Source organism: Typopeltis vanoorti, chromosome 13, assembly GCF_054136105.1.
Source record: "Typopeltis vanoorti isolate ZY-2024b chromosome 13, IOZ_Tvanoo_1.0, whole genome shotgun sequence".
Taxonomy (NCBI): domain Eukaryota; kingdom Metazoa; phylum Arthropoda; class Arachnida; order Uropygi; family Thelyphonidae; genus Typopeltis; species Typopeltis vanoorti.
Genome location: NC_143561.1, coordinates 85474452 through 85494450, shown reverse-complemented (window position 1 = coordinate 85494450; position 19999 = coordinate 85474452). Strand labels below are relative to the sequence as shown.

Here is a 19999-nt window from a genome sequence, read left to right as displayed (position 1 = left end):
CTGGTTTCCATGGTGATTCTGATACAGTGGAGAGAGAGAGAGAGAGAGTTCAAAGGACAGCGTCAAAAAATTATATCAAGGATGTGGAATGCAGATTATGAAAACAATTGAGAATTTGTAGGCTGCAGACACTAGCAAACAGTTGAAAGAGAGGTGATATGATTTAGATTTCCAAACTTCTGAAAGGGTCATACAAGATTTCAGTTGATGGAATTTTTCACATTATGGAGGGTGGGGAAAGGACATGGGGACATCCATGGGAGTCGAGAATGAATGCTGTCAAGAAGTGGGTCAGGGCTAGAATTTTTTTCTCATAGAGTAGTGTGCATGATTTGAATGGACTGCCTTAGGATGTTGTATGAGCAAGTACTGTGAATGAATTCGAGAAAAGGTATGACAGCTGGTGCAAATAATAATAATATCATTAAGAAAAGTAGTATTAAACCTGATATTCAAATTGAAGATATTGAGCTTAATTTCACTTTATGCAACTGATGTTGCCTTTTAAATAAACCTACTGCAAGTCTTCAGCCAAATTAAATAACTGCTGTGACAATATATTAAAATTATCAGTAAAAATAAAAAAATCTTTTGTAACCTCTGCAATCAATGAATCTTTCATCAGAGAGAGAGAATGAATGTGATGGATGTATTCCTCAGACTATCAACTACCTTGATAATATTTTCCCTCTAGATCCTCTCCACCACATCCTCATCCTCAAGAAACCTAAGTGACCAGGTATATACACACAAACAGTAATGCAGATATGATTATATCAAAGAGGGATAACCACTTGTTTATTTCTGCTTATCAATGTAGTTTTCAATAACTGAGTATGGCCACTTTTGCAATATGTCCTACAAACTTCAACTCTCCATCCACAATCACGTCCAAATCTTTAGCCTCATCAATTTCCAGGAATCTAGTTGTACCTGTTGGTTAGTAGTTCATAAACTTTTCATCTCAAGGTCCATAACTTTACACTTTTTTATATTAAACCAGTTCCATTATCCTTTCCTATTGGTCATTCTATTTTAATCATCTCTACACCTTACTCTAACTTTCCTCATCAGCAAACTAGTAAATATTTCCCTTTAAATCATTGTCTCTATCATTACTATACAAATTAAATAGCAGCAGTCCAGTTACTGAGCCCTGAAGCAAATCCAGATGTACATTTACCTAGCCTGTTATTAAAATAATGATGGAAGCTAAAACTTACATGAACATGAATTTATTCGATGTAAAATTTTCACCTTAGTACTGGATTCTTATAAGCGAGGTTTTAACTCTATTCAAGATCTCTCTTAACCAAGAGTCTAGTTTACCAGTTGGTCATTCTATAACTCCATCTTCATTGTAAATTTATCACATGTCCTCTTACTTAGGATGAGATCTCACTATTAGCCAAAGGCCATGAATATGCAATTTCTCCAACAAAGTTGCCTATTATGTTTTTTTTTTTTCCATCTTATAGACAGAGGCCTGCATTCAGTTCCTTCTAAGAATGCAACACAGAATCTGCTTTCAAGCTGCTATGATTTTCCTTTCACATGAAACTATCACCTTTTAAAACCTTACACCTTCAGAATTAAAAGCTCTTAAATCTCTTAAGAGAACCAAAAATCTTAATCTTACCAGCATTAACAAGAACAAAGTGGTAGGCATAAAAGATAGAAGAGAATGTTTTAGAAAGATTTTCTTAACACTTCATGATTTTTCTACTTATCATCCCCTCTTGTCTGATACTATTATCACAAATCAATAAAGTTAATAAACTGATTGATAGCATTTTCAATTGTGATAGAATTAAACAAAAACTGAAGATCTTTTAGGATCCACAAGCCTGATCTTCCATTAAGACCTATAGTAGAGTGCACTGGCTGCTGTACATCCAAGGTTTATAAGTACTTATCCAGATTATTATTTAACTTCACTGGAAGACATGATACAAATATTATAAACTCTGGATTTTAAATCTAAAATTTATAGTTCAGATACCATGATTCGTCTAGATATAGTATCTCTTTTCACTAACATTCTTTTGACAGATACTATTAATTTGATTAAGATTTTACATCAAACTTTTTGACTTTATTCTCCAACTTTATATCCAAATTATATCAGCAGATTGAAGATACAGCGATGGGAAGTCCTCTTTCTCCTATAATTGCTAACCACTACATGGAACATTTTGAAGTTCATCTACTTGGTGACATTTCTCCCATTTAAGTCTCTAGATCTCAGAAGAAATCTCTTGGATTCTTCTTCAGTACAAGGGAATTTCTTTAAGTATTGCTAAAGCTTAAGGTCTCTCAACATTGTAGTATCCTTTCACCCTGTAAGGAAGATTTCTACCCTCCTTTTCTTCTCTCAAGACATGCTTCTTCCACTCACTTTTCCAGGTGTCTACCAGATTCCTTGCTCCTGTAGCTTGTCTTACTTCACAGTCTGGGAGATCTGCAGTGTCTATTGTGAGGAACATAAATCTCATATCCAGTACCACTAACCTGAGCAACCTGGCTTTGTTGAATATGCCATCTGTACCAAATAGAGTACTTTATTTGGGAAAAAAAGCTTTTGCATAAAAGTAGATTCCTTGTTGAACAATTATATAAAGCGAGCTGTGAGGTCTATATACACTGTCCAAATTTAAATGTGATAGCCTTCAGATATCCTCTTTATAGAAAATATTATTGTATTAATCTTCTGTAAATTCCTATTATCATATCTTATTTTATATAATAGTCTTATTATATCTGCATATATGTTTTTTTTTTATTGTTTGCTGTCTTACTTATGCTATGGTGGTGCTTTTTCAAATACTTTTATTTGCATTTTAATTATATTCTATTATCAATGTACTGAAGATGCCTTAAGTTACTAAGGCAAAAATTTTACAATTAGTAAATTCAATTTCATGTAAGTTTTTGTTTTGTTTTTATTTTCACATCAGCTTGCATACCTATTCTAAAACAGTTACCTTGCCTCTGCTAGATTTTACTCCTTCATATATTACTCTTTGCTATCTCCTCATCAGTTATCTTATTTAAATTTTAGATCTCTATTCACCATCAGCCCAGATCACTTATTTCCTCCACCATCTCCAATATATCTCCACCCAGTGTAAATTCAACATCCCATCTTTGTTTATTAAATTTTAAAACCTTACACTTTGCAATATTGAACTAGTATCTCCATTCTTGTGCCCATTCACTCAGTCTATTCAAGTTCTCTTGTAGAGCCACGACATTTACTCTACTCATCATAGTTCTTCTCAACTTTGCATCATCTGCAAACAACAGAATATCCCAATTCAAATCTTCTCCAATATCATTAACATACAGACCATAAAACACACCCCTGAGGCACACTATAAGTCACTTTCCTCTTCCAGGATATTGCTCCCAAATACAGAACTTGCTACTACCTATTAGACAGCCAATCTCCATTATCAAGTGGAAATCTATCAAAAGGCTTTGCAAAATCTAAGTATACCACTGTGTGTCCATCTCCCTCGTCTAATGCACTTGTCACTTTATTATAATAAGTAAGTAGATTACTAAAACATGACCTCTCTTGAGCAAATCCATGCCATTCATTAAAGAGAATACCACTGTTGTTAACCCAATTCTGGATCCTGGTTCACACTGACCTCTCCAACACTTTAACCACAAACATTTGACAAACAGACTGACTTATAATTTGAAGTTTGAGTTCTGTCACCACCCTTATAGTGTGGTACAATCTTGCCTTCCTTCCACTCCTTTGGAACTTGACCTATGAGTCTTACATCTGTAAGACTCATAGGTCAAGTTCTGATAAACACCCAGAACAAAAATGATATTAAAGAACTGATATAACCACAAGAAAGAACATACTAGTAGCAGAGTTATGAAAGTAACTTATATTCTTGTATGTTCTTTCTTGTTATATCAGTTGCTTTAATAGCATTTTCGTTCTAGGTGTTTGTCAGAATTCTGTTTGCTATTTGCCAAATATATAATTCACAATAGAAAAAGAAACAAATAACTGTTTTTCCCTACTAGATGTGCTAGTTATACATCTTTTGAATGATGTTTTACTATTATTTTCTGTTTATAGAAAACCTACACAAACACAGGATAATACAATACTGCATGTCTTCTTAATCCCTGTCCTACACTTAATAAGCAAGATTACAATGAAACTATCGTTCCGTATATTGAGGGTACTTCTCAAAAAAATAGCTAAAAATTCTCCACAGAGTAATCTCCATTCCACTTTCAACTTGCAAATCTAACTAGCAGCTGCCATCCATTCTCTAATGCATCATTTCTCAAATTATTTCTATGACGGAACACTTCACAAATCCTTAAATTTTAGCAGAACACCTTCATTAGAGTCGAGTATCATCAGTCTTGTATTTAATGTAAAGCTAAGAGCACAATATCACTGCAGCAGGCTGTATCGCATTGCAAAAATGCGAACGCGCACACTACAGGCATGATAGGCTGCAGCACACTGCATTTACCTTGATTGTGATCGCACATTTCCTAGAATAGATACCTCCGTACTTCACTCGTGCTTGGAGGTGTCGACAACTGCAGGCAGCTGCCAGCCAGTGGCTGAGTCAAGGCCAGCAAGTGCTGGCCTTAATAGCACAATCCACACGCAAAGTGAGGAGCACCTGATTTTCAAATATGTTTAAACTTGTCGTAGCATTTAAAACCATTCCAGGTTCATATTAATTTTGATAATTTTTGATGGAACACTTATTCACTTTCCGCAGAACATAGTCTGGGAAACACTGCTCTAATGGGTAAGCTTCCCAAAGCTTCATCCACTTACACATCCTGGAGTGTATCAAGTTCTGTACAGCTGTAATTTAGCTTACTATGGACAGACTGGTATATCTGTTAAAATCCACTCTGAATAACATAAAACCTATATGGAAAAAATGTGGAAAAATATGGGGAAAAAAAAAGGAAAAAAATGTCAGCCAGAAAAGTAATGAGTATTGTGAGAAAAGCCAAAACGGAGTATGAAAAGAAATTGGCCATGCAAGCTAAAGGCAATCCAAAAGAATTTTATCATTATGCCGCAAGACATAATTGTTGCGAGACAACTTTCTCAAGCAGCATGTGAAAGAAGGAACTCGAGGTCAAAGAGTGCTGGATTTGCTCATAGCATCAGAAGGGATCTCTGTCAAGAATATGGCTATTTTATCACCAATTAGTGAGAGTGATTGTGGTTCTTTCTTAGGAAGCATCTACTTGTATTGAAGCTCCGATTAAAACAGGTTACATGCTGAACTACAAAGCATGAAATTATGACCAACTTAGAAGAATACTATCTTTGGTCCCATGGTATCAGTTATTGAATGGAAGAAATGTCAGCATTGCATGGGAATCTTTGAAAAGTGTTTGAATGAGGCGGTATCTATTGACAGTCAAACTAGAACAGATGGGGTTGGATATTAGATTAGTGCATTGGATTGAAGACTGGCTATCTGATAGGCATCAACAAGTTGTGTATGGGGGTGCGATATCCAGGAAAAGGAAAGTCACTAGTGGAGTGCCTCAGAGGTCTGTTTCAGGGCCATTACTGTTTAACTTGTACATTAATGATATTGGCGAAGATTTGGATGAAGATATTCAGTTGATTGCAGATGATGCAAAGTTGGGACAAACCATAAAGAGTAGTGAAGATGTTGTGGCCTTACAAGAAGACTTGAATAAATTGAGTGATTGGGAACGGAAATGAGAATGTGAGTTCAATGTTGCAAAATGTAAGGTTTTAAAATTTGGAAAACAAAGATGGAATGCAGAATTTATGCTTGGTGAGAATATATTGTTGGAGATAGAGGAAATAAGAGATCTGGGGGTGATGGTGGATAAGGATCTAAAATTTAGAGGACAGATTGCCAAAATTGTGAGACAACACAAAGGCTTCTGGGAATGATGCAGAGGACTCTGACGTGTAGAAGTAGAGAGATTCTTGTTCCATTGTATAAGGCTTTAATTAGGCCACACATGGACTATTGTGCCCAGATTTGGTCACTGGGTTTTCAGAAGGATGAAGAGATGTTGGAAAGGGTCCAAATGCGACTGAGGAAAGATTGAGAAGATGTAATTCGCAGAGTCTGGTGGACAGGAGGAAGAGGGGAGATATGATAGAGACCTACAAATTGATAAGGGGTTGTTACAGGATCAATGGTAGAGAAGTTCTACAGAGAATAGTGGGAGATCAGGGAAGAACCAGAGGTCATCTCTGGAAACTGTATAAAGAGGGTGTGAGAGGCAAGTTTTTTTGTGCAGAGTTGTGAATGATTGGAATGCCTTGCCTGAGAGTGTGGTGTCTACAAGGAGTTTGAGTGTGTTTAAGACACGGTATGATGATATGTGTATGTGTGATAAAAGGACTTCCCAGATGAGTCTTTGACTCAATGAGGTCTTGGGGTAATAATAATAATAATAATAATAATAAACTAGGAAATCTGGGCAAATGAAAATGGCTGTCAGCTTAATGTTAGTAAGTGTAAAGTTATGCACTTTGGCATGATTAGAGTTCCAGCAGCATATTATATTATCTGGGTTATGCTACAAGAAACTAAAGAGGCACGGTATCTTGGTGTATTGGTGAATAAGAATTTAAAGTTCAAAGGTCACATAGCAAAAGTTGCAAATACAACTCAGAGGATAACTGCTATGTTGAAGCGAACCTTGACATGTAAGGATAAGGAAGTAATTTTGCCTCTTTATAAGGCTTTGATAAGCCCATACCTGGATTACTGTGTGCAGATTTGGTCTCTTGGGTTCCAAGGGGATAAAGAAGCTGTGGAAAGGGTGCAAAGAAGAGTTACAAAGATTATATCCGGATTATGGGATTTAGATTATGAGGACAGATTGCGAGTATGTGGATTGCAGACTCTGGTTAACAGGAGAAAGAGTGGTGATATGATAGAGGTCTATAAACTTTTGAATGAGTGTTATAGCATTTCAAATGATTAAATTTTTCATTATATGGAAGGCAGGGAGAGAACATGGGGGGGGGGGCTTCCATGGAAGTTAAGGTTGTTCTCAGTCAAGAAAGGGGTAAGAGCTAGGTTTTTCTCACAGATAAATGAGTGAGTGAATAGAATAATTTGCCCTTAGGGGTAGTGGGTGCATCTAGTGTAAATGAATTTAAGGGAAAGTATGATAGCTGGGTTTGGTAATTTACAGTCTCTCTCGATGAGCCCTCGACTCCCTGGAGGTCTCAGATAATAATAATAATATTTGCTGTCATTATGGCAAGTCAGGATTGGCAGACCATACTCTGGATAAGTTATTTGAGGCATGAAAGACTATTTTTTGAATTAGCATCACTTATGAAATGCTTTTAACCTCACTAATTATGGAGGCATTAATTTGCCAAAGATCTAAGGGATGATCATTCTAAGACATTTATTGTGACTCCTCTGAATTCATTGTTTTATTCCCCCACCCCCAACATACACATGGCAACATGACACACACACACTAGTTCCTTTTCAGTTATGAAATAATAAATATTTATTAAATATCAAATATTTGATTCCAAAATTTTAAGGCAATGCATCATTCAACTAGATCTTGATCTTTACTTGGCATCCTGTAACCAAATACCTATTCTGAAAACTTTCCACCTCCCATTCTGTTTAAATGACCATAGTACCCCAGATTATCAAAGCTAACACACACACACACCAGTGAATGCTAATTATGCCAAGTGCCTTTCTGATTTCTTTATATTAATAATTCTGCTACTGATTCCATATGTTCATTCCTCTGAGTTTCCTCAGAACTCTTTCATATTTGTAATATGTAGCATTCAATTAAATGTTATTTCTAATAAAATTTTCAGTTCCACCACTTAAAATATGTTTAAACACCATCTTGCTTACTTCTAGTTTAACATTTTTGCTCATTTCTCTTTTATTTACTGCAGTCTATTCTCACTATTATAAGAGACTTGCTCACCATAACCAACTATCATAAAATTCTGACTCAAGCCCCATAAAACACAATGCTAGGCTAAAAGAAAATTCACTACAGCAAACTATCCATTATAGATAAAATGGATAAAGAAATTTTGCTATAGAAATTTATAAATCTATAAGTCATATACATTTATTCGACTGGCTTCCAGCCATACCAGCTTTCCACATTTCATTTGACCTAACAGCTGAAGTAATTTTACTTTTTCTATGGTTCTACAATTGTTTTCCATTAAGAATACAAAAGATGTTTTTCATACTTGTTAAAAGGGTTCTAAAAACTTACCATTATCAAATTCCTGATATGTATTTTCAGGGGTTGTCCAGGATATTATGATAGTACTACATGTGAAGTTTACATCATTACCAACTTCCTATCAACAATTTTCCTCCACATTATTTGTCAAGAGTCCAATATCATCAGATGTTATATTTCACTCTTCTAAGGGACTTCTTACCACACCAATCCTCCTGGCATGAATAACCTTTTTTGCTAACCTTTCCTCTCCCAAATGTGTTTAAGTGATCATACCACTTGAGATTAGCTCTGCTTACAATTCCTGAATGCTAACACAATGTCAAGGTCCTTCCTAATTATTATTATTATTATTATTTAGGCCTTCAAGGAGTCAAAAGACTCATCGTGGGAAGTCCTTCCTAGGAAACACGAGTTTATCAAGACTCATAATGGGAGGTCCCTCCTAGGAAACACAAAGTCTATCATACCACTCCTTAAACTCACTGACCATTCTCGCTCTCAACACTATCAGGCAATGCATTCCACGGTTCAACCACCCTCCATGCAAAGAAACCACTCCTCACCCTCTTGCTCACAGTTTCTTTTTGCAACTTCCAGGGATGGCCCCTTGTCATCACTTCTTCACACTGTTCAACCAAGCAAAAGAACTCCCTAGTGTCAACCCTGTAACCACCACTCAACAGTTTAAAAAGTCTCAATCATATCATCTCTCTTTCTTCTATCCACCAAACTCTGCAGTCCACATCCCCTCAGCTGATCCTCATAACTAACATTGTATAGTCCTGAAACCATCTTTGTTATCCGCCTTTGTACCCTTTCCACAGTTAATTTATCCCCTTCAAATCCTGGGGACAAAATCTGAGAACAATAGTCTAAGTGTGGTCTGATCAGGGTCTTATACAACAGAATGATAACTCTTTTATCTCTGCAGGTCAGCATCCTTCTCATTATTGCAGCAATCCTATATTTTACCTTCACCACCTTCGCAATATGTCTCTTGAATTTCAGGTTTCTATCAATCATCAACCCCAGATCTCTTGTCTCCCCTAGTTCCTCCAGTATATCTCCTCCAATAGGGTATGCAGCATTCCCATTGATGTGTCCCAAACCTCAAGACCTTACATTTGCTGCATTAAACTGACATTGATTTGCCCATTTGATATTCTTGTTTCTACTATGATTCAATTATTGATGCCATCTGTTTACTCTCCTGATCTTTCTCAAAATCTTGAATCTGTGGTCTCCAGTCTTTGATGAACTGTTTTATTTCTAATCCAGCTTTTGGGTCCATAATTTAAAAATGGTTTAAACAGTGAACTGTGAATTTTAACTTTGAATTTGTGATTTTTGAACAACTTCGACTTTTATTCCATACAAGTATATTCAGCTAACTTTCTACCATACCAGCTTTGCTAATTCTGTTGTCTATTTCCATATTTAATTCACCATCATCACTAACATTTGTGCCTAAATAGCTGAAATGTTTAACTTGGCCTACAGGTTCTCCATTTAGGCAGTTGATGTTTCCGACATTCCTGCCTATTTTCAATTCATCTTTTTATTGCTTATTTTCATACCAAATTTGTTACAACAGTTACTCAATTTACTTAGTGAATCCTGCAGACTTGTACTAGATTTATTTATTTAACAGAATAATATCCCTACTGAGAATTTCCTTACTGAGTGAGTGCTCAGTAGGGAAATTCCTCTGTAATTCTAACATTAATTTTATTTCCTTTTTTATAAAGGATGAAACCAAGAACAAGAACAAGCTGAGATTAACATTTCCAGTTTTGATATCAGGTTTAATGCCGTATTCCTTCATATGTGATCCATACAATGATGAATAATACTGTAGATAACATGTATTCTTGTCACGCAAACCTAATTTAACATCAAACCATCTTCCTGTACATTTTTGTTGAAAGTTTTTTCACTTCATCATACTACACATTAAAGATGCCAAGAAATTATATTCTCGGTTTCATACTTTATCCAAGTGTAAGCAAACAAAGTTTGCACGTAAAGTAACTTCACAACTGGGCTACTTGTATATGGAGGCTAATGACTTCACATCAATTATTATTATTATTATTCCTGACACCTTGGAGGTGTCAGGAATAATAATTGAATTACTACACCGAACCTCTACTACGAATCATCTCCATCAACAGCATCTACCGCCCACCTCCACTAGTATTTTTTGTCTGTAAATTGAGTGTATTCTGAAGGGCTGATTTGTATGTAAACGGGATGAAAAACCCAAGTTTCTGGAAAAAAAACCCGATGTGAAATCATTAGCCTCTATATATAAGAAGCCCAGTCATGAAGTTACTTCACACAAACTTTGTTTGCTTACACCAAGAAACCATAAATATAATTTCTTAGCATCTATAATTTACAGTATAACCTAGTGAAAAAAAACTTTCAACACTATTTCTAATTCAGAGTATTTTTAGTAATAAGGTGTGACACCTTCTGGGTCTGGCTCCCACTGATGTACTTTTGTGCTGAAGTGGTTGCTTTCCCTGAGATATGAGTGGCTCTGTCAGCGATGGGGGTGAGCCTGTCACTGACTGGAACTACTGCTGAGTTAAATGATCCTTCGGGTCACTCATTGTTGAATAATCTGAGGGATTGCATGAGTTTTTGGAGAGGTATTTCTGCAGTTAAACATATCTCGATACAGGTCGAAACTGCTCTGGGTAGTGGCCCTTCCTATAATGCATGGTACAGTGGGGCCTCGTAGTTCATATTTAATTCGTTCCAGAAACCTGTTCAAACTATGAATCGTTCGAAGTCCAAATCAAGATTTTACATAAGAAATAATGGTAAGTGAAATAATCCATTCCCATATCCAAGAAATTTCAATAATTTTTTTTTATTTTATCTATTTTAGGTTTTTTAATGTTAATAACTTAGAAGTTTAATATAACAACTGAAAGAGAAGTACGCCAGCAGAAGATAAGGAAATTATTTACTGGATGTAAGAATAAATGTATCTCTTTATGTAGATTTATAAGATTTAATGTTGTCTATCCTAAAATCATGTAGAGGATTTGTGTGTTAATTATAGTTATATTATGGCATTCTGTATACAGTGAATGGCTAAGTAAAGTTGTAAACAATAGTCCAAAGGTCCTGCAAGCCGTCCTGCTTGAGCATAAGGCTTGAAGCAAGGGCTTACACAGAAGGCGACTCTAGTTCGCTTTCCTGGAAAAGAGCACTCGAAGAGGAGAAGGAGCATAATGGATTAGCCAAGGGGCACTGAGGACAAGTGCCGTGTGGAAAAGGACAGCAGAAAAGAGAATAAAAGGGGATTCGCGCCGTTTCTCAGGGCTTTTTTTCGTCTCCTTTGAACCTGCTTGTTCCTGATCAATTCAAGGTGGTACGAAGATGTCGGACAGTGAGCCCTTTCCTTTGGATGCTTGACAGATTCCAAACAGTGCCAAACATGAGATGTTGGCATCTATAGTTTCGAGCTTTCACTAAGTGTCCCATTGGAAGGAAGCAGCGGAGCGTTTCCTTGCTACTGGCAGAACAGACGAGAATGAACGGCAGCAGATCCAGATAGACGGAGACACAATGTTGGGTGCAGAGTAAAGCATAATCAGAAGACTACCATGACCCTCCACATGGACATGATCTGATGGAAGTACCGAGCCGAGTTCAACAAAAGTGAACGGACCAGGTATCTCGGCCAAGAAATGATAAAATACAGAACTTTATTATCTACTTCCCAATTATGTTAGAGGAAAGAAAATCGTTACGTATTGGTTTAATGTGGAAAGAGTATTAGAGAACTTTAAGTGATCATCTTAATCTTATATTGGTAGATTTCTATTAGACAAATTGTCTGGAAACGTTTATAGATGAATGTGACAAATTTTAATGTGTGAGACTAAGATTGTAGACAGAAATGATTAGAAGTTCATAGTATTTATATTATGTATATTTATGTTTATCTTAAAGGAAAGTGTTATTACTCATATGCCATAGGGTTTACTTGTTTCTCCTAGTTTGATTTAGTATGATATTGAATTAATTGAGTGTGTGATGTTTTTATAATTGTAAATGTTTAAGGTCCCAATAAACATGTTTTGTTTCTTATACCTGAGCCTTGCCTGAATATGAAATCAAACTACCACTCATAAACTCGGGCCAAGCGGGAGGGGAATAGAAAGTATATTGTGTTAGATTAGAGGTCACGACTGCAAGCTGAGTTTTACATAGCCGTAGTTGAGTGTTGTTTAATGAGTATGAGCATAAAGTTCTGGGAAGGTCTCTCTGAATAAGAGTCCCTTCTATCCTAGGATATTGGCTGGTGCAGCTTGAAAAAAAAATCGTCAATATCTGAAAAGGAGGCTGCCCCAGATAGAAATTTTAAAGGATTCGTTCTTAATTTAGGAATAACCTTTAGTAGTTAGAATGAAAACGTGACAAAGTTTTAGAAATCAATCTGTGACACAGATTAGCTTTCCCTATGAGAGTGAGTGCACAAGAAATGAGTTGAGAATCAAAGTTTGTTGTAATTGGAGGGACTAGGTCTTGTATTAAAAGAAAAATATATATTAAGGATAAAAATTAAAATATATAGGAAAAAATAACAACATAACAGCACTGATGATTTTCTTTGATATTTTTAAAATAACCCATCACATTGTCATCAAATAAGTTCATATTCCTGGTCACTACTGTCTTATTAGGATGCCATTTTTCCACAATAGCTTGTGTTCTAACCCAAACAGAAAACAATTCTTGAAGGTCAGCATTGGAAACATCCTTCTCTTCCACAAAAATTACTTTTTCCACTTCTTTTTGTTGTTGATTGTGAAGATGTTGAAGTTCTTCTCTGCTGAGTTCAGTTTTATGATCATCTATTAACTCCTCTACATCCTCATCACTCACCTCTAATCCCATAGCTTTACCCAAAGACACAATTTCATTTACAACAGACTCTTCTTCACAGCTTCCTACTTCACTGACTGAAATACAATCTGGCCAGAGTTTTTTTCCAAGCAGAAATCATTGTTTTAACAGAAACTTCTTTCCATGCCTTATCAACAATCCTTAAGCAAAGAAGAATGTTGTAATGCTTTTTCCAAAATTCTTTAAGAGTTAGTTCTGTGGCATTGATTATTTCAAAGCACTTTTGAAACATAGCCTTAATATACAGTTTTTTGAAGTTTGAAATCACTTGCTGGTCCATGGGTTGTATGATAAAAGTGGTATTGGGTGGCAAAAACTTTATCTTGATGAAACTGAATTCACCAACTAAATCCTCCTCTAAATTTGGGGGATGAGTAGGAGAATTTTCCATCACTAGAAGAGCTTTTAATGGTAGATTTTTTTCAGTAAGATAAGCTTTTAGTGGGAGCAAATTCTTGATAAATCCACTCAGTGAAAAATTCTCTGGTAACCCACGCTTTCGTGTTGGCCTTCTACATAACACCGAATTTATGACATTGTTCTTTTTAAAAACACGTGGATTTTCAGAATGGTAAACGAGCAAAGGCTTTATCTTACAGTCTCCACTAGCATTACCACAAAGCCGCAAAGTAATTCTATCTTTCATAGGTTTATATCCCGGTGTCATCTTTTCTTCTTTTGTGATACAGGTCCTTTTGGGCATTATTTTCCAAAAAAGACTTGTTTCATTGCAATTAAAAACCTGTTGAGATACAAATCCCTCACTATCCACATACTCCTTAAAGGTTTTTACAAATTTGTCCGCTTCTTCTACATAGGCACTCGCAACCTCTCCATGCATGACAACACTATGGATCCCAGTTCGTTTTTTGAATTTATCGACCCAGCCTCTACTTCCTTTAAACTCCCCATTTTCAGTACTGGTCTCAGGTGTGCGTTTCTTAAGTTCACTATGCAGATGTTTGGCTTTCTCACAAATAATTCTCTCAGTAATAATTTCACCACATAATCGCTTCTCATTTATCCAGACTAAAAGAAGTTTTTCCATCTCTTCAATAACATGTGATCTCCTGGAGGTCAATGTTGTCACACCTTTAGCCACATTTGCTGCTTTTATTGCTTCCTTATTCTTAAGAATGCTACTTATCATTGACTTTGACATTTTAAACATCGTCGCCAGATCCATCAAACATGTACCGCTTTCGTGTTTCATGATAATTTCTTTTTTCATCTCAATTGTTGATACTACAAATTTTCTTTTACGTTTTGTTCTTTCTACATTCTTGGATGCCATGGACAATAAAAAAAAAAAAAATGCCAAAAACAGTTAAAAATTCTCTACACAAATGTATCACTCAATTCTAGGCTGTGTAAAGTAAGGGACAACGCACAGCAGACTGAGACAGACACACACACTGCGCAGGCACGGGGAAGTGAGTGAGGGAAATTAGTGGGGGAGAAGCATGCTCAATGGCGTGCCGAAACTGTCTAATGCTATATGACTCTGAATTCCTGGACCATAGTTCAAACTAGAAATGGCGTTCGGACTGCGAATCAAATTTCTTGCATTTTCAGGCATTTGAACTCTGGTGTTGGGTTTGAAGTTAGAAGCATTCGAAGTACGAGGCACCACTGTATTATACATGTCCATAAGAATATGTGCGTTGCAGTAGTTGAAGTAGCCCAGTTTGTGAAGATACTTTATACACAAGCTTGGTTTGCTTACACTTGGATAAAGGATGAAACTAAGAACATAAATTCTTGGCATCTTTAATTCATCTTCCTGTAGTTCCTTTATTTCTAACTTACAATCCAATACTATGTATTGCTCGATATAATATCCCATTTACAAGATATAACTGTAGCACTTTGAACAGCTTTTCCACATCTACAAAACTTATATACAGATCCTCATTCCCATGATTGATCCTAACAATCGCTTTTGGCTAGAATCCTGCTTTTTCCTCTCCAAGTTTCCCTCCATAATTTTTCTTAGCCTCTTCTGTATGCTTGCAGAAGAGGCTAACAATTAATCTTACCTGGATTCTAAGAATTAATCTTACCTGGAGCATTCACTCAGTAAGGAAATTCCTCTGTAATTCTAACATTATTTTTATTTCTTTTTTTATACATAGCATCCATAAAAATCATTTTTATGAATACTACACCCTCTGTCCAGAAAGAAACCAAACTTTTGATAGAAAATAAAACACAGGCCCATTATAATTATTCAAATCATTTATTTCAATCAATATACTCTCATTCAGCTTCTATACAGCATTTGGCACGATCAATTAATTCATTAAATGAGTTATTTTTATATCGGTTTTTGGGATACTGTTGAGGGTCATGGTTACTGCCGCTTGAACGTTTTAAATGGTGTCATATCGCTTTCTTTTCATCAGCAAATGAAATCAGGGGAAGAGAAAGACGTCACAGGGTGCTAAATCAAGTGAATACAGCGAGTGATGCAACACACAAACTTGATATTTGATCAAAAAAAACTGTCTCGCAATGTTCAAACAATGACATGGTGCATTATTGTGCAAAAGTGACCAGCTGCCTGCATCATGATATTCATGCCGTACGCGATGAATTCCCACTATCAATCACTTCAAAACTTCAAGATAAAACTCACCATTGACCGTTTTGCCAGGGAGAACAAAATCTTTGTGGATAATGCCCTTGGAATCATAGAAACAAATCAGCATTGTCTTTACCTTTGACTTCTCCAAGCGACTTTTTTTTTTCGGATGCCTCTCTTCTGGTGGTCGCCACTCGGCTGCTTTGTTTTGGGTTCATACTCAAAACACCATGTTTCGTCACCAGTAACGATTGTTTCAAGGAAGTCCTTATGAGCAGTTTTAATGAAGTCCTTGCAGTGTTCAATTCAATACATTTTTTGGTCACGGGTCAACTTGTGGGGAACAAATCGCAAATTCAATTTACGAAGGTCCAAACTCAGTCAAAATGTTGTGCACAGTTGCTTTTGGAATCTCCGATTCATCTTCAATCAATCTCATAGACGATTTCAGGTTTTTCTGATGAAATCACGCACTTTATTGGATGTTAACTTCACTCAGTACGGTTTTAGGATGGCCCGGTTTTCATCGTTCTCAAGCGTCTCACGACCACTTTGAAATTACTTAAACCATCATAAACTTGAGTATGGGATAGGCATTCATCACCGAATGCTTTTTGAAGCATTTGATGCATTTCGGTAAAACTTTTACCAAGTTTAACACAAAAGTCAATTGCAGCACTCTGTTTGGAAGTCATTTTCCGACCGTTCGTCAAAACACACTGTCACTCTTGGCACTATAAGTCAGCTTCTAATGAAACAAATGTCATAAACAGTTGACACAACACTAATGAAGGTTGCCGCTTTCGACAACAAAAAAAAAAGATACGGCAGGTGGCGCCACTAGTTTCTTCTATTTTCGAAAATTTCAGTTTCTTTTTGGACAGAGGGTGTAGGAGAGCTATACTCAATCATCTGGAATTCTGACCAGGTTTCTAGATTACAGTGTAGCTACTATAAAACTTTCATACCTCCATGTTTGAGCATTTCTGGTCCATCTCCATCTACCATTCTTCCACGTTTCAGGTTTCTGATGGCTTTTTCTACTTCATGTTAATATGTACTCTTGATTGCATTCCTCTGGAATATTTTCAACCACTGTTCAATTACTTCTAGTTTCATTTGGCAATCATTCAAAGTAATTAGTCCCACATCTAAAATATATTTTTCTTCAGTTTTCATGGTGGCATTATCATCTGATTCCTTTTACTTTTCCTCCATTTAACGTGAATGAAAATCCAAAGGTTCCATGAGTGAGAAAGAGGTAATAGGGCAAGATAAGAAATCACAAGTGAAAGTTATGCATGGAATCAGTAAGAAGTGATTTAAATAGTTTCCTAACCTTATGGATGGTGAAGAGCTGTAATGTACTACCAGAAAGGGTGGATAGAAACAACATGAATTAAGGCCAACATTGACAGGCATGTATGTGTTTAAACCGAATCTCCTGTGCAGACTGCAAGGAAATACTTAACTAATAATAAAATAAAGCATAGTCACTCCATTCCAGATAAATTCAAACTTGCTAAAAAAAAAAAAATTGGATTGCCAATATTCACCCTTTCTAATAAGTATTATTTTACATCAGAATGTCTAAGACACTAAAATCTAATTTTAGTATCAAACACTATAATTATGTCTAGAGTCAACTCTCACTATACCAAACACCAGTAGACCAATTTACTATAATAATCAACAAGTCCCAGTCAAAGTCACCATATCATCAGCAGTAAAGCAAATTCACAAATAAACCAGTATAACAAATTATTCTTTTAGTCCTAAGAGTTCTATTATAATGACAGTTTACTAGAGCAATCTTATTTATTTTCTAAAATAAATTTACTGTTTCAATGATATGAATGAGCTTCATGAACTTTCAATGATACAAAGTTCTACACGTAATTATTATATATCATTTACACTACTTTTAAAGATTCTTTGCAATTAATTCAAAATTTATATTAATTCTTACATAAAAATAGTCATCCTGTGATAAAATCATGCAGTTATTCAAATGTTCTTTTAGCATTGTAGCTGCCACAGTTTTTCCTCCACATGTTGCTCTGTAAATATCAAACATAAGTAAATAACTAAAAATTATCTAATTATTAAAAAAAGTAATTAAAAATGATATACAAACAAACATAATAATAGATATAAAAAACTTTTCATTAGCTATATCTGTGATTTGGTTGTTTTTCTACACACACTTCTTGCCTGGGATACTAGGATTCATATCCTATTAGTTAAGGAATTTTATTAGGCCTTTTCTCAGACAATCGTTTTAACTTAAGTTGCTCTTAGAGAGAGATGGTAATGTTTTTTCCTTCTTGCAGATAGGTAAGTACAATGATCATAAGTTCAAATATCAATTAAATTCCTCGGCACTTGAAGGTTATTGTGAAGATCTACAAAGAAGACTTATGGTATCTATACAAATGTTTTAATTAGCATTTCAGATATACAATACACAGGGTGTCACAAAACAAATTAGTGCATTCTTAAAAAATGTATGCACTATGCACTTCAGAAGAGGGTCTCCATTCAAGTATCTCCTCTAAAGATTAATATAAGAATCTCTGTATTTTTGATCACAAAGAGATACATGGTAATATACCAAAAGAAAACCTGTTAAAAATACAAAAATTATCCTTTGTAAATGGAACTTTATATAAAAAGAATAACAGTTTATTGTTGTTGCTGATGCAGATAAAACTAAACACTGAGACTAGAAGCAATATTTTCAAGAACACATTTTTTATTAACACAATTTGCATATGGTGCACAATAACAAAGAAATTGTTTTTTGGCACACATATAGAAAGAAAAGAGTTAATGAAATCACTTTTTAAATATATATATATGTATAGTTAGGAAGTCATGGATATGATGAAGGGGAAAATCATATGCTATGATAAAACAACAAAATTACATGATAACCAAAGTAACAAACTTTAATATAAGTACAGATATTTGGCATTGAAAATAACAATACATCATTGGCATGTGTGTAGAAACAAGCAAATCAAAGAACACGAATACAAGGTACACACAACAATCAGTTTGCCAATGAAAAACAGTTACCGTGTACTAGAAATTAATATTAATAAATAATATGAAAACTATTTCTTACATTTACATTATTATTATTGTACAGGCACCTCCACAGAGTCCGAAGGAAATCCACACATTCTATCATACCTCTCCTTGAACCCATTTACAGACAAAGCACTCGCAACTGACTCTGGCAACCCAATCCACTCATTCACAACTCTCCAAGCAAAAAATCTAGTCATCACCCCCCCTTAATAACCACACCTTTATTCAACTTCCAGGGATGATCCCCTTGTTCTAGTCCCTCTAGCCAAGTGCTGAAACATTTCCCCTGCATCTATCCTTTAAAACCCTTTAAGCTTCTATCACATCCCCTCTTTTTTTCCTATCGATCAACTTCTGCAATCTACACACCTTCAACAGGGAACATTTTACAGGTCACTCACCTCTGAATCCTTTCCACAACTTCATTTCCAAGAAACTCAGGGGACCAGACTTGAGCACAGTAATCCAGATGTGGGTGTATCAAGGCATTATAGAGGAATAATAACTTTCTTATCTCTACTTGTTAATGTGCTCTTCAATAGCCAAGTAATCTCATGGGCTACCTCAGCAATATGTCGTCTATAGTTTAACTCTGATTACTACCACCCCTAAGCTTCATCCAGTAACACATTGGTGGAACTTATACAGTTACACCAATGGTACACAGCTTGTAATCTATATCCCAAAATATATAACTTCACATTTCTCCACATTAAACTGACCCCATTATCTTTTGCTCATACTGACAGCCTACTAAATAAATACAATATCAAAGACCGAAAAACTCATGTAAAAAGATTATTTAATAGTATAATTTTCGCCTATGTGTCACAGGCATCTTCAGCACAAATTAAACAATAACTGTCAATTCCAAAAAGCACCACCTAAGTAGCTAGTATAAGATAACTAAAAAGGTCATAAAATTTCCTAACTTTTAGTTATCTTACACTAGCTACTTAGGTGGTGCTTTTTGGAATTGACAGTTATTGTTTAATTTGTACTGAAGATGCCTGTGACACACAGGCTAAAATTATACTATTAAATAATCTTTTTACGTGAGTTATTCCGTCATTAATATTGTATTTATATGTCTGCTCACGGTATTCCTTTATTAAAACCTACAGCCTACTA

At 35.5% G+C, this 19999-nt stretch overlaps 1 protein-coding gene across 5 annotated transcripts in view; it reads right to left on the bottom strand.

The window, feature by feature from the left end:
- LOC150100330 (nicotinamide riboside kinase 1) overlaps positions 1–19999 on the bottom strand; it is a 213263-nt gene that overhangs the window by 175745 nt on the left and 17519 nt on the right. For all 5 annotated transcript variants that reach the window (XR_016549230.1, XR_016549229.1, XM_090402399.1 and 2 more), the window contains exon 2: positions 17742–17832. Coding sequence is in view for 3 of the 5 variants with exons in the window: in XM_090402399.1 (XP_090258525.1) it covers positions 17742–17832 (91 nt within the window). In the remaining 2 variants the exon portion in view is untranslated. The remainder of the gene's footprint in view (positions 1–17741; positions 17833–19999) is intronic.